At 41.6% G+C, this 25,220-nt stretch overlaps 1 protein-coding gene across 3 annotated transcripts in view; it reads right to left on the reverse strand.

The window, feature by feature from the left end:
* The window catches only part of KCTD20 (potassium channel tetramerization domain containing 20), a 56,833-nt gene that overhangs the window by 14,531 nt on the left and 17,082 nt on the right, over positions 1-25,220 (reverse strand). For 2 of the 3 annotated variants that reach the window (XM_023212655.2, XM_023212654.3), the window contains exons 2-3: positions 5,370-5,575; positions 1,439-1,712 (exon numbers count right to left, since the gene is read on the reverse strand). In XM_023212655.2, the coding sequence (XP_023068423.2) occupies positions 1,439-1,712; positions 5,370-5,529 (434 nt within the window). In that variant the 5' untranslated portion in view covers positions 5,530-5,575. The remainder of the gene's footprint in view (positions 1-1,438; positions 1,713-5,369; positions 5,576-25,220) is intronic. The other variant, XM_023212656.3, reaches the window with a different exon arrangement.

Here is a 25,220-nt window from a genome sequence, read left to right on the forward strand (position 1 = left end):
GTGGCAGACTCATGTAATCCCAGCTACTCCGGAGATTGAGGCTTGAGAAAAAAAAAAAAAAAGTAGTTCACTGTGAATTTATATGTTCAAATACACATATATTTGAATAGCTGGATTCTATTTAGCCTAGAATTCAATTAGTGTGATCGATTCGAATTTCTAACTCAGTTTAAATTAATTCAAAGTCCTGAGGTTAGATCTCTAAACAAAATAAAATCTACTTCTAAGTAGATGAAAATGATCAAAAGCCAAATCTACATGTATAATATTATTATTATTACTATTTTTACTCTTATCCCAATTTGCTCTTCCTTGGGTTAAGGTCTATGGTTGGCCAAAAAGACAATCTCTTAACTCCTAGCTCAGGCTCTGAGACTCCTTCCTGGACAGTTTTCCTTCTTAGTAGGCTATTTCCATTTCCTAAACTCTAACCTTAAAACTCTGAGGGCCAGAGATGGTTAAGAAGAGGATAAATCTGAATGAAGCAGCACAGAGAATGGACCATGAAGAATAAAGAGGGCAATCATGAAACAAACAACAAAGCAACTAGGTTTAAAGACTCCACTTAAAGATTACATTTCAAAAAACTTGAATAGTAATGGAAGCATTAGAAAATGACAGCATAGCATCTGTTGCCAAGCAGAAAACTTGCAATAGATGGCAGGGAAATGGTTTTCAGTAAAATGGCTTTGTTCTTGTGCCATGTAGAACATTTGCCTAATACTGTTTTTTATTTATTTTTTTAAAAAAAGGGAGCAAGATTTAGGTCTCACCTTACCCCAGCATCTTTGACCTATGAAACTCTGAAAACATTACTTAGAGTGAATTTGTAGAGGAGCAGAGAATGAGATTTAGCAGGTTATTTTTTCATAGTTTCCAAATAGATTTTATTTTCTTCTGTGGGGCTCATTTTACTATACTGGCTTTGTAAATGAAGTACTCTCCCCACCCTGAAATACCAACACGTATTAGGCTTTTGCCAGCTTGCCTTCCCTTCACAAATGTATGAGGGCAGAAAAATAAAAATACAATGCCTTTTTTTTTTTTTTTTTTTTGAGACGGAGTCTCGCTCTGTCGCCCAGGCTGGAGTGCAATGGTGCAGTCTCAGCTCACTGCAACCTCCATCTTCCAGGTTCAGGCAATTCTCCTGCCTCAGCCTCCCAAGTAGCAGCTGGGATTACAGGCACCTGCCACCACACCCAGCTAATTTTTGTATTTTTAGTAGAGATGGGGTTTCACCATGTTGGCCAGGCTGGTCTCAAACTCCCAACCTCAGGTGATCTGCCTGCCTCGACCTCCCAAAGTGCTCAGATTACAGGCATGAGCCACCACGCCCAGCCTATACAATGCTTTTTATTGTTATATCTAATGCAAGATACACAGCAGGTATTTCCATTTATAGAGAACAGAGGGAATTTGGAAGAAAATTATCAGTTACCTTCCCAGCATGGTATCCGGATGAGCAGTGAAAATCTGTGGATTCACAACAAAACGTATGCCATCTACAAGAAGCGTCACTTTCTCTGGTGCTTGGGAATGGGAATTACTGCCAAAGCCCACACTACTGTTTCCAAATCTTTCTGGAGCAATAAAAGGTTCATGGTTCCGTTTATTCCCACTTTGGAAGCAAGAACCTTTGATGTCTTCAGCAAGGGGCATTATGTGAGGGAACTGAAGATTTGCTGGCTGAGAGGCATAGTCAAGTGAGAGGTCTAAAAGAACATACAAAGAAACCAAAACAACTTGAGAGCAAAAGCCTTGAGAGAAAAACCCTATCTTCTTTAAAACAACAAGCAAACACACACAAAAACCCCTAAATTTTAGGTGTTGACAGGCAAAAAACCTCTTGCCTACAGCTAGTAAAAAGCAAGCAAACAAACTAGAGACTCATATTGGATCTCCTCCATGTACATGTGAGGGCTGGCGGAGGGAGGGGAAGAAGGCAGAATGCCCACACTTGAATGTTGTTTAAATTTTCTAAAGTAAACTATGTATATGGTTAAGAAAAACAGTAGAGAAGAATTTATGTGGAGGCCCATCAGTCTCCCCTGCTATTCCCTGTACCTTCCCTGGTGTTGATTCAGACACATTCGCTTTTTACTTGTTTTCACTTCTATTGCTAAATAATACTTTTATATTTCCTGTGTTTTATTTAAGGAACCTGCTACTAATATGTGCCAAAACTATTCATTTTCAAATTCTTCAAAATTGTTTTAAAATTTATTTCCCAGAAGGGATAATGATAGTCTTTAATTTTCCAATATATTACTTTTCCTAGAAATTCACAGTAAAAGGCATTTTCACTATGTGCAGGAGAATCCTAACATCACCTACACTATTTTTTCAAAAAGGCAGGTCTTACTCTCAGCAGAGAAGTTCCAGCGCAAATGGCATTAGGATTCATTTGTAAAATCTGTTTCTCAGTATCACCAAAAAGCTGTTTTCTTTAAGCAATTAATTTAATTTAATTTTTTTTTTTTTTTTTTTTTTTTTGGGGGATGGAGTCTCACACTGTCGCCCAGGCTGGAGTGCAGTCTTGCAATCTCAGCTAACTGCATGCAAGCTCCACCTCCCGGGTTCACGCCATTCTCCTGCCTCAGCCTCCTGAGTAGCTGGGACTATAGGCGCCCGCCACCATGCCTGGCTAATTTTTTGTATTTTTCAGTAGACAGGGTTTCACCAAGTTAGTCAGGATGGTCTCGATCTACTGACCTCACAATCTGCCCGCCTCGGCCTCCCAAAGTGCTGCGATTACAGGCATGAGCCACCGTGCCCGGCCAGTTAATTTATTTAATTTTTCTACCTGGCCCATCATCTATAAAATGAGGATAAATAATGTTCACTCCATCTACCTCACAGGGCTGTTTCAATTATAAACTGAAATTAAGGCTGTGAGAGCACTTAAAAATAGGCCTGGTGTGTGGCCTGCAAAGTGTTGGGATTACAGGTATGAGCCACCACACCCAGCCCTATTTTGTTTTAATGTAAAAAAGGTTTTTAATGAAAAATTCCAAACATGGGGAAGCACAAACTTAATACATACGCCCTATCACCTACATTTGGTTAAGATTTGTTAACATTTTTCTACTTTTTCTTCAAGCCCGTTTTGAAAAAAAAGAAAAAAGAAAAAAATGTTATCAATACAACTGAATTACTCCCACCCGTCATGTTTATAAAATTTGTAAACAAATTCAGGAACATGATTAATGCCCTTGACCTCTGGGAAATTAGTCTGATTTCCTACACTCAAGACAACCAAATAAATTGTTGGGCAGAGGACACTTAGTTTTTTTTCCCATTTGTTTGTAGATAAAAGGCAACAAAAATATAGACCAAAAACCTATTTAGAGTTCACATCCCATAGCTTCTCATAAACTTTCAATGTGGTCTCATGTTTGCACACCAAAAGCTATGCTTCCAGGTAACCCACAGGCAAGCTTGTAGCAAGAAACACTTTGATCACCAGGATAGGCTTTCACACTTGAGGTGCTGTTTATTAAAAATGAAACAGATACCTGGGCCAGGCGCGGTGGCTCACGCCTGTAATCCCAGCACTTTGGGAGGCCAAGGCGGGGGGATCGCGAGGTCAGGAGATCGAGACCATCCTGGCTAACACGGTGAAACCCCGTCTCTACTAAAAATACAAAAAATTAGCCAGGCGTGGTGGCGGGCGCCTGTAGTCCCAGCTACTCAGGAGGCTGAGGCAGGAGAATGGCGTGAGCCCAGGAGGCGGAGCTTGCAGTGAGCCAAGATTGTGCCATTGCACTCCAGCCTGGGCGACAGAGCAAGACTCTGTCTCAAAAAAAAAAAAAGAAAGAAATAGATACCTGAATTACTAATTCAGTTCCTTATAATGCTTGATTTCTCCCCAATAATGAAGCAAGTAAAATGGGTTTATTCCTAAACCCAAGGAAGAAACCTCAGGTTCTATCCTGCTTAAAAGGGTGAGTAGGAAGAGAGACTCCTTGCACAAGTTCTCCCTGATGGATATGCTTTTCTGTCAGTTAATACACATATAGAAATCATCTCAGCCCACTACCTTCTAACAATGTGAACCTGGGCAAGTTACCTAAGCTTTTTAAGCCTCAGTTTCCTCATCTGTAAAACAAGGATAATAGTTGTAAGGACTAATCTGGAGTAGAGTCAGCAAATTTTCCATAAAGGGCCACAAAGTAAATATTTTAGGCTTGTGGTCAGTCTCTGTCACTACTGTAGCAGGAAGGCAGCCATAGACAATATGGACATGATGGCTGTTTCATTAAAATTTTATTTACAAAAACAGACAGATTTGACCAGTTTGCCACCCCTGATCTAAAGAATGTATGTAAAGTTCCTAGTACAGTGAATGCTCAATAAATGGTAGTTGCTATTATTGGTGCTATTGTTTTACTTAAAAGTTAAAAAGAATCTCAGTTTATCAGGAGCTTTCACATCTATTAATTTGTTAATCTACTATTCTTGTGAGGTAGGAATCATTTCTTTTTTTTTTTTTTTTTTTTTTTTTGAGACAGAGTCTCGTTCTCTTGCCCAGGCTGGAGTGCAGTGGTGTGATCTAGGCTCACTGCAACCTCCGCCTCCCAGGATCGAGCGATTCTCGTGCCTCAGCCTCCCAAGTAGCTGAGATTACAGGTATCTGCCACCACGCCTGGCTAATTTTTGTATTTTTAGTAGAGATGGGTGTTTTGCCACGTTGGCCAGGCAGGCCTTGAAGTCCTGACCTCAAGTGATCCACTTGCTTTGGCCTCCCAAAGTGCTAGGATTACAGGTGTGAGCCACCGCACCAGGCCTAGATAGAATATTAATAGCCTTGTTTTCCAGATTAAGAATGTGAGGCTCGCCAGCCTGGGCAAAATGGTGAAACCCTGTCTCTACCAAAAATATAAAAAATTAACTGGGTGTGGTGATATACACCTGTGGTCCCAGCTACTCGTGAGGCTGAGGTGGGAGGATCATTTGAGCCTGGGAGGCAGAGCTGCAGTGAGCCAAGATCACGCCACTGCACTCCAACCTGGGTCAGAGTGAGACTCCATCTCAAAAAAAAAGAAAAAGCAGGGCTCAGAAAGACTGAGGATCTCATCCATGGTTACAACTAATAAGCAGCTGAGTTAGAAGTTGAATATGTCTTCTGACTCCAAACCTGTGGCTGTTTGTTTGTTTGTTTTAATACCATTATCACCACATTAGATGTGCCAGACTGATTAAATAAGTGGATATTTCCTGTGAAGGTCAGCTTTATATAATTGTGATATGCAAGCTAAGCAATTAATTGCGTAATTTATTTAGATTAAACACATTCATGCCTTGTGGGTAGAGTAGATGCTTTGGTATTGGAAAGCCCCCCAAATTAAGTCAAGAGCTAATCACTGTACCTTCATTCCTGGGACCTAGAGGATAAGTAAGATTATGAGGACCAGATGAAGCCAGGCTATTTGCTTCTTTTTCTTGGGCTGCAGCTGAAGTATCATCCACTAAGCAGCTGGCCTCCTGCCGCAATAATCTGTCACTGTCACTGCCACGGTGAACATTCATCCTTAGATTCTGAGTCCTGAACTGTCTGTTTGATCAGAGAGAAATCCTGGAACACAGGAATATGCATGATTTAGAACTCAAAAAACAGATTTCTAAGGACTTCCATGATATGAAAGCCAGACTAGAAAACTGACAGCTAGCATTCCTGTTCTCAGGAGAAACAGGCATCTTACACATTTTTGTGATTTTTAGATTAATAGGAATTGGGCTGATTTAAATGGTCTTTATCAAATCACTAAGAATGCAGATAAACTTGTTACCAGGGAATAATTTTATCCATGAACAGACATCAAATTCACTGACTTCGGCCACATTCATGATCAATTCTACATTAAATGGTGGTACAATAATTTTGTGGTATTCATATTACAGAGACATAGGGTAGCAGGGAGTTCAAATTTCAACTAAAGAAAACCTATGTTTTTCTAAATTGACACATACGCTTTTGCAACAATTAAGCACCAGGATATTAAAAAACAATCACAACCTTAAAGCCAGTATGAGAATCATCTGAGCTGAAGAAAAAAGCTAATTCTGATTGTAGTGCTCAAGTTCTCCTTTTTTATCTCCCTTTTCTCTCTTTTACTTTGTATACCTTATGCTCAATCCCGAAACCCCACCTCAGAATCACACTGACTACAAAGCTAATCATGTCATTCATCTTTCTCGAAAGCAGTGCAAAGTCCCCATGACCAACACACACTATGTAACTGCCATGTGCAAGACCCCCAATGATCAGGCAGGATGGAGACGCCACAGCAGCCACACAGGGGTCTTCATAACTTTCTGCTGGTTAATCATGCCCTGCAACCCCTCCATCCTCGATGGGGGCTAAACTACTCAAAATATTCCTGAAGTTCACTCTACTTAGCAGTTTCACAGTTTACACTGTACAAGTTTCCACTGGCATTCTGATGGAAGAATCATCTTAAATCATCAGTAATTTGTATGCATATGGATTACATGCGTAACAATATTTTAGGAAACAGGAAGCTAAGGGCAGTAATGCATTTTAATACTCTGAATTTCCTGGCATCCCAAGCATGTGGTAGGTGCCGATAAACATCTATAAAAAATAAACATAATATCTGTAATGTAAATTAAATTTAGAATCCCTTCATAATGTATATTAAAATATTTTTAGCATAAAATTGATCAGTTTTCACTTAGATGAAATGTAAAAATGACCACTTTGGTAAGATGGATAGAGGAATACGCCTGAAAATAAATCATGCTCAAGAAGAGATACTTTCAGTTGATGAAATCTTTCTGAAAGAATAAAGTGAATGTATTGATAGAAAACCTTCAATGTGACTACAGCTTTTTTCACAATTATCCTTTCTTAAAAAAAAGTATTTATATTACAAAAACGCAGCCATTTAAAGTTGAAGCTTGGCGACTGGTAAAGTCAAACAGAACCACCAATGCCTTCAAGTTTGGCTCAGATGTCAAAATCAAGTCTAGAGAATAAGATAAAGAACGAGGTCCATGGAATTGGAAAGAACATTACCAAAGACGGTCTGCTTCTTTCATCTTAATTGGTTTTGAACCATAATGTTCCAGTCTACTTACAGCTCCTCTAGCTGCTCAAGAACCAAGTTCAAACTTCTCTTTGTTGCACTCGAAAAGATCTCTTGAACCGACACACAATAAGCTTGACTAAGCCTGCCTCTTGAGAACTTGCATGGACTAGACTGTATAAGCCACTTAATTTAATCTCATAATGTAAGAAAATCATTTTGTTATCATGGAATAAAAAATGTCCTAGTTTATAAAACCAGGGCTCCAAAATCAGTTTAATTTGTATATGGTGAATTAATAAATGGATGTACTTGGAGTTTAGCAGGGTAGGTATCACCAGTGAGGGAAAATAAAGTAACTTTCTCAGCACTTAAAAGGTATTTGCATTTAATTAATTTTTATTATAAGTAATACACAAATATATTCCCAAGAAAATTCAAACCTTATAGATAATGCAAAAAAGGACCTTTTGATCATCATTCCCAATCCCAGTCATTTCTCCAAGTAACTATCATTACTTGGTATGAATCCTTTTAGACTTTATTAAAATGGATATTTATTATACAGATATACTGGGGAAAGCATATAGTTTTTTAAAAACACACAAATTATACACTATATGCATCATTCTCATTCTGTAATGTTTTTCTAAATGTTCTTGAGAACCATCTATGATTGAAGATTACGATTTAGTTCATTTGTTTTTAAGGGCTGTATAATATTCTATTAATACAGTTTTACTCTCCTCCCTATGAATATTTAAGTTGTTTATAACAAACAAATGCTTTGATGAATAAGATCAGAGTGCACTATGGAACTCCAAGACAGGATTCAATTTGCAGAGTTTTCCCAAATGGATTTGGTTTCAGAATTTGTTTTTTCAAGAAATCCTTCAGGGCCAGGCGCAGTGGCTCATGCCTGTAATCCCAGCACTTTGGGAGGCCAAGGTGGGCAGATCACAAGGTCAGGAGATCGAGACCATCCTGGCTAACACGGTGAAACCCCGTCTCTATTAAAAATACAAAAAATTACCCGGGCATGGTGGGGGAGCACCTGTAGTCCCAGCTACTCAGGAGGCTGAGGCAGGAGAATGGCGTGAACCTGGGAGGTGGAGGTTGCAGAGAGCCAGCCTGGGTGAAAGTGCAAAACTCCATGTGAAAAAAAAAAAAAGGAAAGGAAGAAATCCTTCAGGATTTCTTTTTTATTTTTTTCAGAGAGTCTCTCACTCGTTGCACAGGCCAGAGTGCAATGGTGTGATCTCGGCTCACTGCAACCTCTACCTCCCAGGTTCACACCATGCTCCTGTCTCAGCCTCCCGAGTAGATGGGATTACAGTCACCCACCACCACACCCTGCTAATTTTTTGTATTTTAGTAGACACGAGGTTTCACCATGTTGGCCCGGCTGGTCTCAAACTCCTGACCTCAGGTGATCCACCGGCCTCAGCCTCCTAAAGTGCTGGGATTACAGGTGTGAGAGACCACACCCAACCCAGGATTAATGTTTAATGGCACATACTTTCAGATAGCACCTAACCCAGCATTTCCCAAAGTCCCCTATAAACTCCATTTCCTCTAAAATCCCAGAATGGATGGAACAAAAATCTCTTGACCTGTGGAACCTAAGAAGCAAACTGACACCAAGTTCTTCAACCAACCAGAGCAGGCAGTTTAAATATAATAGTAAGGTTCTATTCCCTTTCCAGCATGGATGCTTCATTCAACTTTGAATGATATTTTCATTGCCTACCCTGGTTCACTTCTGTAGCCATTCCGCAAATGAATCTTGGTCCTCAGAACAGATTGAAGGGGAGGAAAAAAGAAAGAAAAAAAGGCAAGGCGCAGTGGCTCACATCTGTAATCTCAGAACTTTGGGAGGCCAAGGCAGGAGGATCTCTTGAGCCTGAGAGTTCAAGACCAGCCTGGTTAATACAGTAAGACCTCATCTCTAAACAAAATTTTAAAATTAGCCAGACATGGTGGCGCATGCCTGTAGTCCCAGCTACTTGGGAGGCTGAGGCAGGAGGATGATTAAGCCCAGGAGGTCGAGGCTGTAGTGAGCTGTGATTTTACCACTGCACTCCAGCCTGAGCAGCAGAGCAAGACCCTGTTTCAAAAAAAAAAAAAAAAGAGAAAGAAGAAAAGAAGCAAAACACAACCAGGCACAGTGGCTCACCCCTGTCATCCCAGCACTTTGGGAGGCCGAGGCAGGCGGCACGAGGTCAGGAGATTGAGACCATCCTGGCCAACATGGTGAAACCCCGTATCTACTAAAAATACAAAAATTAGCTGGGTGTGGTGGTATGCACCTGTAGTCACAGCTACTCAGGAGGCTGAGGCAGGAGAATCGCTTGAACCCGGGAGGCAGAGATTACAGTGAGCCGAGACCACCCAGCCTGGGTGACAGAGAGAGACTCTGTCTCAAAAAAAAAAAAAAAAAAAGAAACAAACAAAACACTTCAACAACAATATAATTCTCTATTGCTGCAAAACTATTTTTTGATCAACAGAACTCTGAAGGTCACAGCAATGTGCAAGAACCAAAGGTTCACCACCCTCTGTTATAGCTTAACAGTAACTGAAGAGACTGCTTTGGAAAAGCAGCAAGAGTTAAAAAAATATATTAATAATGGAACCCAGAATATACAGCTGTGAAGCAAAGAAAACTTAACATCCAGCAAGCCAGTTTATGCTTCACTTCCATACATTCTGTAAAAGCACTTTACACACTCTAAAGAGCTATATATTTTAAGAGTATATATTTTATTATTTATTTCACAGGCCTCCCATGAAGGCCCATAGTTTGTTGAATCTTGATTTTACTGACCTGGAACAGCAAAACAGTTTTAGCACCATCATCTATCCATCTTGGAAAATTTATATACAGTCTTTGATAGTGAAATTATCTCCACATATTCCTTGCACCTAAAAAAGAATGCACTGGTTTCTCTCTAGCACAGTCATCTTGAGTATGAATCCACAATAACCTGTAGATAATAAATTTATATGTTTTCTTATTTGCAGTTTCTCCTAGTCAATTATTTCTGAAGAAAACAAGATATTTACCTAGATCACTATTCCCTTAAATTCAATATCCTACCATTGAACTACTCAGATTAAAAAAAAAAAAAAAATAGTTGAAATGGGGGTGGGGCAATAATACTGATGTATCTCAAAAGCATAATGCTTTCAATACTGTTTTTTTGTTTTTGTTTTTGAGATGGAATCTCGCCCTTCTTGCCCAGGCTGGAGTGCAGTGGTACGATCTCAGCTCACTGCAACCTCCGTCTCCCCGGTTCAAGCGATTCTCCTGCCTCAGCCTCCCAAGTAGCTGGGATTACAGGTGCGCACCACCACACCTGGCTACTTTTTGTATTTTTAGTAGATATGGGGCTTCATCATGTTGACCAGGATGGTCTCGATCTCCTGACCTCATGATCCAGCTGCCTCGGCTTCCCGAAGTGCTGGGATTACAGGTGTGAGCCACCGTTTCATAAGTTAATAGTGCAAAGACATGATCTTTTAAAAGGCAGTACCCTTATTTATACTTAGGACCATATCTCCACTCTGTGTAGGAAGTGGAAGGTGAAGATGAAGTAGGATGCCACAGAATTTGGTAAATAAGCTAATTTGCCCTTAACCCATACCCCATAATCAAACTTAAGAAGTAATTGTATCTTTGCCAAACCTTCATTCCAAACTGAAAAATCCTAGCCCTTCCAGTCTGTTCTTATGTGAAAACCACTTGGTCTAGTTTCATTGTGCTTTTCTTTATGCATGCTAATGAGAACTCTGCTAATGTTTTCTATTAAGCAGGTTTTCTGTTTTGCTGCACATAATGCTGTCTGGTGACACCCAGAATTTCTGGGAATAGGTTAAAATGGGATGAAGGTTGGGGGAGGGGAAACAGAGGGGGATGGGGGAAATCTAAAATGTCTGCAAGACCTCCTTCTAGTACTATTATTAACTCACTGTAAGAGGCTACCATATTCCAAAAGTACTGAGTCTCTACAAAAGATAAGAAATTATCTGGGTGTGTGATGATTCAGACTTGCCTCAGCTGCTCAGGAGGCTGTGGCAGGAGGATCACTTGAGCCTGGGAGGTCAAGGCTGTAATAACCCATTATCATGCCATTGCACTCCAACCCCGGGTGACACAGCAAGACCTAGTCTCTCTTATTCATTCATCAATCGAGTTTATACTGATATTTTCAGTTCAAATTTAATACTGGTTTTTCCTAACTCATTTTATATTAGTGTATCTTTTCCCTCACATTGAAATTCTTGATTCATAGACAGTTTCAGAATTATAATGTCAAATTACTACTAACAATAAACCTAGTAAGTTTAGGTGTTTTGATCGGGGGGGGCAGTTCTTTTTGTCCTTAAAGTATATCCCACTAAGGATGTACAGTCAGCATGCTATATTCAAAAGTTACTGTGTATTTTTTCTCTGTATGTTCTGTAAGGTAGGTTCATTTGTTTCCCTTTATATTCAATTATTGCATTTTTCCATTATTTTTAAAATGTATTTCCTGAATATGTAAAACATTTACATGGTTCAGAAGTTGAAGACCCATAAAAAAGGAATGTTCAGAGAAGTCTCTGTCCTTCCCCCTTTCCCTCTCAATCTGCTCCTGTTTATTCCCTGCAGATAACCAGTTGTCTTAGTCCATTTGTGCTGCTATAAGCAAAGTGCCTGAGACTGGGTAATTTATAAAGAACAGAAATTTCTTTTCTCACAGTTCTGGAGGCTAAGAAATCCAAGCAAGATTAAGATGCTGGCAAATCGGGTGTCTGGTGAGGTCCTGTTCCTCAAAGATGATGGTGTCTAGACATCCTCACATGATGGAAGGAAAAGGGCTAGCTAGGTTCCTTCAATCCCCTTTTATAAGGCCTAATCACCTCCTAAAGGTCTCACCTCTCAACGGTATCACCTTGGGGGTTTAAGTTCCAACATAACAATTTTGGAGGGACATATACATTCAAACCACAGCACTGGTTTTGTTAGTTTATCTTGCATGTTTTGTATGTTTCTCTTTGCAGATATAAGCAAATATATGTGTACATATACATATATTCTTAACTCCTTTTTTCTCTTATACAAAAGATAGAATACCATATTCTACCAAATAAAATACCCTTTTTTGTACCTTGTTATATTACTTAACAGTATATCCTAGAGATCACTCCATGGGATTTCATACAGATCTTCCTCATTCTTTATTATGTCTGTGTAATACTTCACTGTGTAGCTATTAATATGCAGAGATTAGATACAGAAAAGGGAAAAAGGGCATTCCAGGCAAGATGAATGACAAATAACTGGCAGGTAAATAAGAATAAACAAGGCTTTATTAGTATATGAAAGAGAAAGTAAACCAATCAGGCTAGAGTGAAGGATTAATGCAAAAGGGTGGGAAAAATCAAGGTTACTACCATATCATACAATTCCAGGGAAGACCATGCACATCGTCATCTAAGGAGCTGTATAAAGCACAGCTTAGATAGTTGTACACACTACCTTGGGTAAAGCTAAAGACGAAAAGTTGGGGCCAGTTTACAGAGGCACTTAGATTATAAGGTAAAATACGATTCTGTCTTGTAGCCAAAGCTTTTGCAGGAAGGTGTCATGTTCAAAATGTTGCTTTAAGATAAGTAAGACCACAAACAGACTGGAGGGGGCTATAAGAAGAGGTTACTAAAATTGTCTTGGAGTGAGGTAGTAAGGATCTTATTGGGCTGACGGCAAAGAAAAGGGTATTACCTAAGACACAGTCTTGCTCACCTTCAAAGAGCTTATAATCTAGTTGTTGAGATAATGTATTATTTAAGAGTTACATAATACAGAAGTGGTATTTTAGAATCAGAAGAGACCTCAGTGATCATATTGTCCAGTGGTTCTCAAATCCAGCTGATAATCAGAATCACTGAGAGGAACTTGTTAAAACATCTTCTTGGGCCCCATTCCCCAGAGATTCTTATTCAATACGTCTTTAGTTGGGTCTGGAGAATCTGAATTTGTAACACACTCCTCCAGTGATCTCCCACTGACTGGCGATGTCTGGGAACTGCTGTTCCAGTATAATCTTTTCATTTCACGGACGAAAAGTTGAATCACAACAATATTCTTTTCCAAGAATGTTCAAGGAGATTACAATCTAGGGGTTGGGAAGCCTTTTTAATCAAGACCCAAAACCCAAAAGCTAAATGAGAAAGACAAATCTGACCACAAAACATTTAAAAACTTTTGTATGGCAAAGGATCCTGTAAACAAAGACAACAGACTTGAAAAACTGTATCTGTAACAGACTACGAAGAGTTGTTATAATACTCCACAAGGGTTATGAAAATATATGAAACTAACACAACAGAAAAATGACGAAGGATGGAAAAGGGGCAAATACCCAAAAGAGAGTTGGTAAAGCTATATTAATAGCCTACAAAATAGAATTTAAGGCAAAAAACTACACAAGCTTGGCAAGGCAGAAAATTCAAAGGATATCTGTGGACAGGACCATTTCTGTTCCTCATTTCTACCTTGGAAAAAAATCATAACAAGAGAAGTAGGAGAGAAGAAGGCATTACAATTCCACAGGAAAGCTGGTACTCCTCTGACTCCACTTCCCTTTTCCTTCCTTCTTCTCTACAAATCACAGGCCAGGCTAACAAGATGACAGATAAAAGTACAATGACAGAGTGACAAGATTAGAATTTCTTGGATAAATTTTCCTGTCTCCTCTATTTGACACTCCTAACTTACTACCCTCAGAACTTTTTTGTCAATATAACTTACGTTGAAAGACTGCTTTTGTGCGCATAAAAGACTATATGAGTTACTTGGATTTACATTAAGACCTTAAGTTCAGTATATTAACAGTCTAAAGACCCTTAAATATTTTTTATAACTGTATCAGCCTAATTACCTAATTTAAAAATATCAGGCCGGGCGCGGTGGCTCAAGCCTGTAATCCCAGCACTTTGGGAGGCCGAGACGGGTGGATCACGAGGTCAGGAGATCGAGACCATCCTGGCTAACATGGTGAAACCCCGTCTCTACTAAAAAAATACAAAAAACCAGCCGGGCGAGGTGGCGGGTGCCTGTAGTCCCAGCTACTCGGGAGGCTGAGGCAGGAGAATGGTGTGAACCCGGGAGGTGAAGCTTGCAGTGAGCTGAGATCCGGCCACTGCACTCCAGCCTGGGCAAAAGAGTGAGACTCCGTCTCAAAAAAAAAAAAAATTAATGTACTACATATAAAAAGATTTAAAGAACCATATAATAAAAACTCTTGTACCCACCTCCAGTTTAAATATAAAACGTGGATCCCCTAAATTTGGCATTCCCATCAAACATCTTCAGTACATTTAGCTTAATATATGCTCTTTTCCTATGTTAGCACTTCAAATGCCTACCAAGCAAATCTGTAAGTACTCAAAAAGCTCTGGTAGATGTTTAAAAAATTAAACTTATAAATACAGTGTAAATAAAAAGGTCCTAAATATTACAACACTTTTCAAACTTAGCAAAGTTTTCTGGCATTCTTAAACTAATAATCAAATCTAAACCCAATTACTCAAGAACATATCTTAAATGAGAATCACAAATTAATCTGCTGGATTCTTTCATATGTCAAATTACTGCAGACATTACATCCTAAGTCCAGATGGACTTAAACTTTATTGATTTAACACATATCATGCACTATATATTATTTAAGTACTTTATAAATACTCAAAAAACTTTACGAGGTAGATGCCATTGTTACCCTCATTTTACACATAAGAAAACTGAGGGAAGAAGGAGGTTAAGGAAAGCTCCCACAGTCACAAAGCTAACAAGCAGTGGAGCCAGACTTCTGGCTTCACAGTCTATGCTGTTTACCACCATGCAGTGCCACTGCTTCTTACAGGTATAATTTACTTCAACATTTCTATGTAAGTTTTACAGGACTGGAAATATGATTTCAAGCTGAAGACCTGGGGCTAGGACATATAATCTTTCTGTGCTGATAATGGGCACATCTAGCACCTTTCCTCTTTAAATAATTGCTACAACAGAGCCTCTAAATCACATACTGCCAGATGGGGGTTGATTTTACAATCTGAGTTCAAATTAAGATCTAATTGTGAGGCCGGGTTCGGTGGCTCACGCCTGTAATCCCAACACTTTGGGAGGCTGAAGTAGGTGGATTACTTGAGGACAGCAGTTCGAAACCAGCCTAACCAGCATGGCAGTTCGAGACCAGCCTGGCCAACATGGTGAAACCCTGTCTCTATTAAAAATACAAAAAAATTAGCTGGGTGTGGTGATGGGCACCTGTAGTTTTAGCTACGCAGGAGGCCGAGGCAGGAGAATTGCTGGAACCTGTGAGGTGGAGGTTGCACTGAGCTGAGATCACGCCACTGTACTCCAGCCTGGGCTACAGGCTCCGTCTCAGGAAAAAGAAAAAAAAAGATAGCTAATTCTGCTGTAACTTCTTTGAACTTTATTACCTAAATACTGGTTAGGTGGAATTCTACAATTTCCATGTGGGGTGCTTCCTCTTTTGATTGAACTTAACTAGTTAAGGTCATACTTTTTTTTTTTTTTTTTGAGACAGAGTCTCGCTCTGTCGCCCAGGCTGGAGTGCAGTGGCCGGATCTCAACTCACTGCAAGCTTCGCCTCCCGGGTTTACGCCATTCTCCTGCCTCAGGCTCCCGAGTAGCTGGGACTACAGGCGCCCGCCACCTCGCCCAGTTAATTTTTTGTATTTTTTAGTAGAGACGGGGTTTCACCATGTTAGCCAGGATGGTCGATGGTCTCGATCTCCTGACCTCATGATCCGCCCGTCTCGGCCTCCCAAAGTGCTGGGATTACAGGCTTGAGCCACCGCGCCCGGCCTAGTTAAGGTCATTCTAATGAAACCTTAAGGAGAACAATCCGAGGCACATAATAGGTCAAAGAAAGCTCACAACTCCTACGAAAAAGCTGGTCAACATACAATAGAATTTCCAGGGTAACGTCTTCAATGTCCAGGATACTCCTCTACTTGGCTATTACCTAAAACTCTCTAAAGGAACAACTACATAGGCTGTAAAGAATAATTTAAAGACAAACTTCTAGGAAATCCAAGGGATATACTAATAGTAATAACATTTTTTAAAGCAGTGCAATTAAAAAATTGAAAGTATATTAGCCAATACAGTACATTATTTTATAGAAAAGAGCTAAGCATTTATATGGCAAGAAAAGAGCTGAAGGCTATAGAGGACAGATCCATAAATCAGTACTGTAGTAACAGAGCTAACATGTAGAAAATTCATGTTTATAGACAATCCACAAATCACTGTCAGAAGACAGTGTAAAGGTCCTCTAGTTCAAGGACCAGCACCAATTGCTGTCAAAAGCTTTCATGCAGTCCTGTCAAAAATCAGGCCGATGTAGATAATGTAACCCACACACCATTTTCTGAGTCCTAAGACACTTGACACTAAGACATCATCAATCTAATAACTTTTTAGGAAAAAGAAGCACTATTATATTAAATATATATATATATATATACATATATATATAATTTTCAGATGCATCCTGATTTTTAAAATGTTAAAATAGGAAGTGAAAAATTAATTATGGTATATGTTAGTGTAAGGCTTCCTTGGGAAGGGCTATCCTTTGTACCTAAATGATATCTTCTTTTTCTTTTTTTTGAGACAGTCACTCTGTCGCCCAGGCTGGAGTGCAGTGGCATGATCTCAGCTCACTACAACCTTTGCCTCCGGGTTCAAGTGATTCTCCTGCCTCAGCCTCCCGAGTAGCTGGGATTATGAGCAGATGCCACCAGGCCTGGCTAATTTTTGTATTTTTAGTAGAGATGGGGTTTCACTACATTGGCCAGGCAGGTCTTGAACTCCTGACCTTGATCAAGTGATCTACCCACCTCAGCCTCCCAAAGTGCTGGGATTACAGGTGTGGGCCATGGCGCCCTCATTAGTATAGTGGTCAGTATAAAAAAAGAAAAAACAGACTTGGACTCCCAGGCTCAAGCAATCCTCCCACTTCAGCCTCCCAAGTAGCTGGAACTACAGGTACGTGCCACCACGCCTGGCTGATTTTTTTCCCCCTTTTTAAATTCTGTAGAGGCAGGGTGTCACTATGTTGCCCAGGCCAGTCTCAAGCTCCTGGGATCAAGCCATCCTGCCGCCTTGGTCTCCCCAAGTGTTGGGATTACAGGCATGACCACCTCACTTGGCCAAAAATGCCTTCTTTAAAAATGTAATAGTCCAGATACCATGGCTCACGCCTGTAATCCCAGGGCTTTGGGAGGCCAAGGCAGGAGGATCGCTTGAGCCCAGGAGTTCGAGACCAGCCTGGGCAACATAGCAAGACCTTTCTTTCTTTTTGTTTTTGAGATGGAGTTTTGCTCTTGTTGCCCAGGCTGGGGTGCAGTGGCACCATCTTGGCTCACTGCAACCTCTGCCTCCCGGGTTCAAGCAATTCTCCTGCCTTAGCCTCCTGAATAGCTAGGATTACAGACATGCACCCCCACGCCCAGCGAATTTTTCTTTATTTTTAGTAGAGATGGGGTTTCTCCGTGTTAGTCAGGCTGGTCTCGAACTCTCGACCTCAAGTGATCCGCCCACCTCGGCCTCCCAAAGTGCTGGGATTACAGGCATGAGCCACCGTGCCCAGCCTAGACCTTTCTCTACAAAAAAAAAAAAATTAAAAAAATTAGCTGGGCATGGTGGCTCATGCCTGTGGTCCCGGACAGCTACTCGGGAAGTTGAGATGGGAGGACGGCTTGAGCCCAGAAGGCTGAGACTGTAGTCAGTCATGATCATGCCACTGCATTCCAGCCTGGGCAACAGAGCAAGACCCTGTCTCGAAATACAAGGCTAGATTTTTTAATGCCCTTACATGACAAAATAAAATGCCAGCAACGTTATGATGGTCTCCCAATCACCCACCCACCACAATTTTACCAATCATGAACCTCAAAATCTGGGATCCCAAACCTTCCACCCAAGACTACAAAACACCTCTACTAGTTCATCTCAGTCTACCTAAAAATATCCAAAAATAGTCTATTACACCCACCGTGACTTCCATGCATTAGTTTAATCCTATCCCCTGGAAAAACATATCCTTCCATCACTTCCAACACTTTAAATATTAAAGACAAGTACCATAAATTCCCTTCTTTGATCAGCATATTAAATCTACAATTCTTGCCACAGTTTTGCATTTAACACTATTTCCAGACTTCTTGACATTTTTGCAGTGGCAGATCATGGCTCACTGTAGCCTCCAACTCCTGGGCTCAAGCAATCCTCCTGCCTCAGCCTCCCAAGTAGCTGGGATGACAGGTATGCACAACCATGCCCAGCTAATTTTTTAAATTATATTTTAAGTAGAGATGGGAGTCTCACTATGTTGCCTAAACTGATCTGTAACTTGTGGGCTCAAGCAATCATCCCACCTGGGCCTCCCAAAGCACTGGAATTAGAGGCGTGAGGCCCCTTACCCGGCCTCAATATTTGATTAGGATACAGACTTAAAAATAGCAAGGCCTTCTTTAATGCTCAGCATTAGTAAAATCACAGGAAACCATTTCAGTTCTCAATTCCATCCATATGACTGAGGAAAGTAATGTGGGAATCTCTGAAAAGCATCAGATGAGTGATTTAAAGGACTACATCGTCAAGAATACAGCCCACAATGGCTCACACATGCAATCCCTGTACTTTAGGAGACCAAGGTGGGAGGACTGCTTGAGCCCAGGAATTTGAGACCAGCCTTGGCAACACAGTGAGACCCCCATCTCTCCAAAACATAAAAAATTAGGCCGGGCATGGTGGCTCACACCTGTAATCCGAGAACTTTGGGCAGGTGGATCGCTTGAGACCAGGAGTTCCAGACCAGGCTGGGCCACATGGCAAAACCCCATCTCAACAAAAAGAAAGAAAAAAAATTAGCCAGGCATGGTGGCATATGACTGCAGTCCCAGCTACTCGAGAGGCCAACATGGGAGGATTACATGAGACTAGCCTGGACAACACACCAAGACTCCCATCTCTTTACCATCTCTTTTTTCCAGATATGGTTGTGCACACCTATAGTCCCAGCTACTCAGGAGTGGGCTACAGGCTCCACAGGCTCTTTACCATCTTTTTTCCAGGCATGGTTGCGCACACTTACAGTCCCAGCTACTCAGGAGGCTGTGGCAGGAAGGTCATTTGAGCTCAGGAGGTCAAAACTGCAGTGAGCTGTGATAGCACCACTATATGCCACTGTGGGTGACAGAGCAAGACCCCGTCTCTTAAAAAAAAAAAAAAAAAAAAAAAAAAAGGCTGGGCGTGGTGGCTCAAGCCTGTAATCCCAACACTCTGGGAGGCCAAGGTGGGTGAATCACCTAAGGTCAGGAGTTCGAGACCAGCCTGGCCAACAAGGTGAAACCCTGTCTCTACTAAAAATACAAAAATTAGCTGGGTGTGGTGGCGGGCGCCTGTAATCCCAGCTACTTGGGAGTCCGAGGCAGGAGAATCACTTGAACCCGGGCAGCAGAGGTTGCAGTGAGCCAAGATTGTGCCACTGCACTCCAGCCTGAGGGACAGAGCGAGACTCCGTCTCAAAAAAAAAGTTAATTTTTTAGCAATGGGTTCTTGCTTTGTTGCCCAGGCTAGTCTCAAGCAATCCTCCTGCCTTGGCCTCCCAAAGTGCTGGGATTACAGGCGTGAGCTACTGCATCTGGCCTCAGAATATTTTCTAGAACACTGGGATTTCTGCCGCTACCAATGGGCAAGTTTCTATCAGAATAAACCTCCTACTGGAGAGCGCTCAGAAAAGCTGAGTGAAACAGAAAAAAAAAAACCATCTGTTTGAAGGCATCAGACAACTAGTAAAGTGGCCCAGACTCAAGAAGTCAATTCCTACAGAGAGGATGTGATGGTCAATTTTATGTATCAACTTGGCTATTATTCAAACACTAATACAAGTCTTGCTGTCAAGGTATTTGGTAGATACAATTAAAGTCTATAGTTACTTACTTTAAGTAAGGAAGATTATCCTAGATAATCTGGGTGGGCCTGACCCAATCAGTTGCTTTAAGGGCAGAACAGAAACTTCTCTGAGGAAAAAGAAATTCTGCCTGCAGACTGTAGCTTCTGCTCCTATCCGACAGTTCCAGCCTGCCCCTCCTGGCTGCAACCTGCCTTACAGGTTTCAGACTTGCCTAGCTAGTCCCCAACATTGTATGAACCAATTCCTTGCAATAAATATCCTAATACATATGTATGTGTGTGAACACACACATACAAACACACACTACTGTACTGGTTCTATTGATTTGGTGGAACGCTAATAGAGAAAGCAAATAAATTAAGGTAAGCCCAACACTCTGTACCACTTTTCTCCTCCAGATATTTGCCAATTTGGAAGCAGCTGCCAAAAGGCTATAAAGCTAAGTAGAAAGCAGCTGCTAAAAAGTTGAGAAGTTTTTTTTTTTTTGTTTTTTTTGTTTTTTTTGAGGCAGAGTCTTGCTCTGTCGCCCGGACTGGAGTGCAGTGGCCGGATCTCAGCTCACTGCAAGCTCCGCCTCCCGGGTTTACACCATTCTCCTGCCTCAGCCTCCCGAGTAGCTGAGACTACAGGCGCCCGCCACCTCGCCCAGCTAGTTTTTGTATTTTTAGTAGAGACGGGGTTTCACCGTGTTAGCCAGGATGGTCTTGATCTCCTGACCTCGTGATCCGCCCGTCTCGGCCTCCCAAAGCGCTGGGATTACAGGCTTGAGCCACCGTGCCCGGCCGAGAAGTTTTTTGTTTGTTTTTGTTTGTTTATTTTTTTAGATGGAGTCTCGCTCTGTCACCCAGGCTGGAGTGCATGATCTTGGCTCACTGCAACCTTCGCCGCTCAGGTTCAAGCGATTCTCCTGCCTCAGCCTCCTGAGTGGCCAAGACTACAGACATGTGCCACCACACCCGGCTAATTTTTGTATTTTTAGTAGCGACAGGGTTTCACTATGTTGGCCAGGCTGGTCTCAAACTCCTGACCTCAGGTGATCTGCCCACCTCGGCCTCTCAAAGTGCTAGGATTACAGGTGTGAGCCACCATGTCCGGCCCAAAAGTTGAGAAGTTAAACAGAGCTTTTGTCAGCATCAAGGTGCTGGAGAGACAAAAACTGAAATGGGTCTGCAGAGGAGGAAGGATCCTGTGAAATACCCCAAGTTTTCCACTGGGAGCCTAAAAGTAACACTGTAGAATGGGGTGGCAAACTTTTCTGGTAAAAAGCCATAAGGTAGGCTGGGCACAGGGGCTCATGCCAGTAATCCCAGCACTTTGGGAAGCCAAGGCAGACGGATCACCCAAGGTCGGGAGTTGGAGACCAGCCTGACCAACGTGGAGAAACTCCGTCTCTACTAAAAATACAAAATTAGCCAGGCGTGGTGGTACATGCCTGCAATCCCAGCTACTCGGGAGGCTGAGGCAGGAGAATCACTTGAACCTGGGAGGCAGAGGCTGCAGTGAGCCAAGATGGCACCACTGCACTCCAGCCTGGGCAACAAGAGTGAAACTCCATCTAAAAAAAAACAAAACACCATAAAGTAGCCCGGATGAGGTGGCTCATGCCTATAATCCTAGCACTTTGGGACACCAAGGTGGGCGGATCACCTGAGGTCAGGAGTTCAAGACCAGCCTGGCCAAAAACATGGTGAAACTCTGTCTCTACAGAAATACAAAAATTAGCCAGGCATGACTACAGGCAGGTGGGTGCCTGTAGTCCCAGGTACTTGGGAGACTGAGGCAGGAGAATTGCTTGAACCCAGAGATGGAGGTTGCAGTGAGCCAAGATCGTGTCACTGCACTCCAGCCTAGGGGACAGAGCAAGACTCCGACTCAAATAAGAAAAAAAAAGCTGGGCACAGTGGCTCACGCCTGTAATCCTAGCACTTTGGGAGGCCCAGCTGGGTGTATCACCTGAAATCAAGAGTTCGAGGCCAGCCTGACCAATATGGTGAAACCCCGTATCTACTAAAATCGCAAAAATTAGCCGGGTGTGATGGTGTGTGCCCGTAGTCCCAGCTACTCAGGAGACTGAGGCAGGAGAATTGCTTGAACCCAGGAGGTGGAGGTTGCAGTGAGTCACGATCACGCCACTGCACTCCAGCCTGGGCGACAGAGCAAGACTCCATCTCAAAAAAAAAGGAAAGAAAATAAAGATGCACATTACAAGGATCACAGATGAAAAAAGACTATCATTACAGATCCCATGAGATTAAAAAGATGAGCAGTTATTCTGTACAACTTATGCCAGTAAATTAGAATTTGCAGATGAAATGAATATTCCATAATTTATTGAAACTGACTTAGAAAAATTAGAAAATCTGCAAAGTCCTATATCTAGTAAAGAAATTTAACTGATAATTAAAACTTTTCCAGAATCAAATGGCTTGACTAGCAAATTTTCCCACACTTTTAAGGAAGAAATTATATCAAACTTTCTCATGAACATAATCACAAAAATCCTAAACAAATTATGAGAAAATCAAATCCAGCCACATAAAAAAGGGTTATACATTATGGCAAAGATTGGCTTAACATTCAAAATTCAATTCATATGATTCACCGATGAAAAAAATAGGCCAGGCACGCTGACTCACACCTGTAATCCCAGCACTTTGGGAGGCCAAGGTGAGCAGATGACTTGAGGTCAGGAGTTTGAGACCAGCCTGGCCAACATGGCAAAACCCCATCTCTACTAAAAATACAAAAATTAGCTGGGCATGGTGGCACGTACCTGTAATTCCAGCTATTCAGGAGGCTGAGGCATGAAAAGCACTTGAACCCAGGAGGAGGAGGTTGCAGTGAGCTGAGACTGCGCTACCGCACTGCCTGGGTGACAGAGTGAGACTCTGTCTCTAAATAAATAAATAGAAATCTGTTTGAAAATAACTAAAATAGGGCCAGGCGCACCAGCTTATGCCTGTAATCCTAACATTTTGGGAGGACAAGGCAGGATGATCGCTTGAGCCCAGGAATTCAAGACAAGCCTGGACAACACAGGGAGACTTCGTTTCTACAAAAAATAAAAAAATTAGCTGGGTGTGGTGGCACATACCTGTAGTCCCAACTACTTGTGCAAGGCTGAGGTGGGAGGATTGCTTAAGCCCAGAGGTCAAAGTTGCAGTGAGCTGAAATCTTGCCACTACACTTCAGCCTGGGTGACAGAGCAAGACCTTATTTCAAAAAGAGAAAATAACTGAAATAGCATGAAATAGTATGGATGTATTAGATTTTTAAAAGGCAGATTGAAACAATAAATGTATCCACAGAAAAAAAGATGGAAAAGATTATTCTCAGTTAACTGTAGAATCACGTGACTTTTCTTTTAAAAAGTTATTGTCTTACTGAATTTTCTAAACTCTCTAAAATGAATGTATTATTACCTTTAAAATAAGGAAAAATGAAAAGTATCTCTAAAAGCAGATACTTCCTCAAGAAAATATTGGAATCATTGGAACAGTTTCTTAAAAACTGCTTGTAGCTAGGTTCAGTGGCACACTTGTAGTCCCAGCTACTTAGGAGGCTGAGGTGGGAGGATCACTTGAGCCCAGAAGTTCTGGGCTGTAGTGTACTGTATCAATCAGGTGTCTGCACCAAATGTAGCATCAATGGTAACCTCCCAGGAGTAGGGGTCCACCAGGATGCTTAAGGAGGGAAGAACTGACCCAGGCTGGAAACAGAGCAAGTCAAAACTCCTGTGCTGATCAGTAGTGGGATCAAGACTGTGAATAGCTACCATACTTCAGACTGGGCAACATAGCAAGACTTCTCTCTCTTAAACAGTAAAATAAAATGAAATAAATTTTTAAACTGCTTGAAGCAGTTTTAAGAGAAAATTTTTTAAGTTTAATCAGAAAACAATATATTATCACATAAAATAGTCTGACATTCTTCTATCTAGATTGAAGAAGAAATGTGCTTAACAGATGAATTAGGAATTTAGGTTAATGTATGGAATAGATTTTCAAGCACATTATTCAGTAGGCTAACACGATAATCTTAAATATAACACAATGATTTATGCAGAGACATAATATGCTTCTTAGGATATACAAAAGTAGACATGGTTCTGAAGAACAGGTAAAGCCAGTCACAAGAAAACGAATGCTGCCTGGGCCTCATGGCATAGGACATAGTGATAAAGGCAAGGGAGCATTCAGAGTACCCAACACATAACCTTTTTTTTTGAGACAGAGTCTCGCTCTGTCGCCCAGGCTGGAGTGCAGTGGCACAATCTTAGCTCACTGCAACCTCTGCCTCCCAGGTTCAAGTGATTGTCCTGCCTCAGCCTCCCGAGTAGTTGGGATTACAGGCACGCGCCACCGTGCCCGGCTAATTTTTGTATTTTTAGTAGAGACAGGGTTTCGTCATGTTGGCCAGGCTGGTCTAGAACTCCTGACCTCAGGTGATCCACCTGCCTCCGCCTCCCAAAGTGTTGGGATTACAGGCATAAGCCACTGCACCAGCCCCAATACATAACTTCTTAAACAGATTGTCAGGGCTGAACTGTGTCTCCCTCAAAATTCATATGTGAAGCCCTAACCCCTAGTCCTCAGAATGTGTCTATATTTGGAGACAGGGCCTTTAAAGAGGTAATTAAGGTTAAATGAAGTCATTAAGGTGGGCCCTAATCCAATATGTCTGGTGTCCTCAAAATGGGGAGATTAGAACACATAAACAGAGGGATGACAATGTGAAGATGAGAGGTGAAGCCAGCTGGACTTCCTGGGTCGAGTGGGGACTTGGAGAACTTTTCTGCCCAGCTAAAGGATTGTAAATGCAATTGGAGAACTTTTCTGCCTAGCTAAAGGATTGTAAACCCACGAATCAGTGGTCTGTGTCTAGCTAAAGGATTCTAAATGCACCTATCAGCACTCTGTAAAAACGCACCAACGAGCGCTCTGTGTCTAGCTAAAGGTTTGTAAACGGACCAATCAGCACTCTGTAAAATGGACCAATCAGCAGGACATGGGTGGGGCCAAATAAGGGACTAAAAGCTGGCCACCCAAGCCAGCAGCAGAAACCCACTCAGGTCCCCTTCCACGCTGTGGAAGCTTTGTTTCGCTCCTCACAGTAAATCTTGCTGCTGCTCACTCTTTAGGTCTGCACTACCTTTAACAGCTTTAACACT

The sequence above is a fragment of the Piliocolobus tephrosceles genome, chromosome 5 (genome assembly GCF_002776525.5).
Source record: "Piliocolobus tephrosceles isolate RC106 chromosome 5, ASM277652v3, whole genome shotgun sequence".
Classification (NCBI taxonomy): domain Eukaryota; kingdom Metazoa; phylum Chordata; class Mammalia; order Primates; family Cercopithecidae; genus Piliocolobus; species Piliocolobus tephrosceles.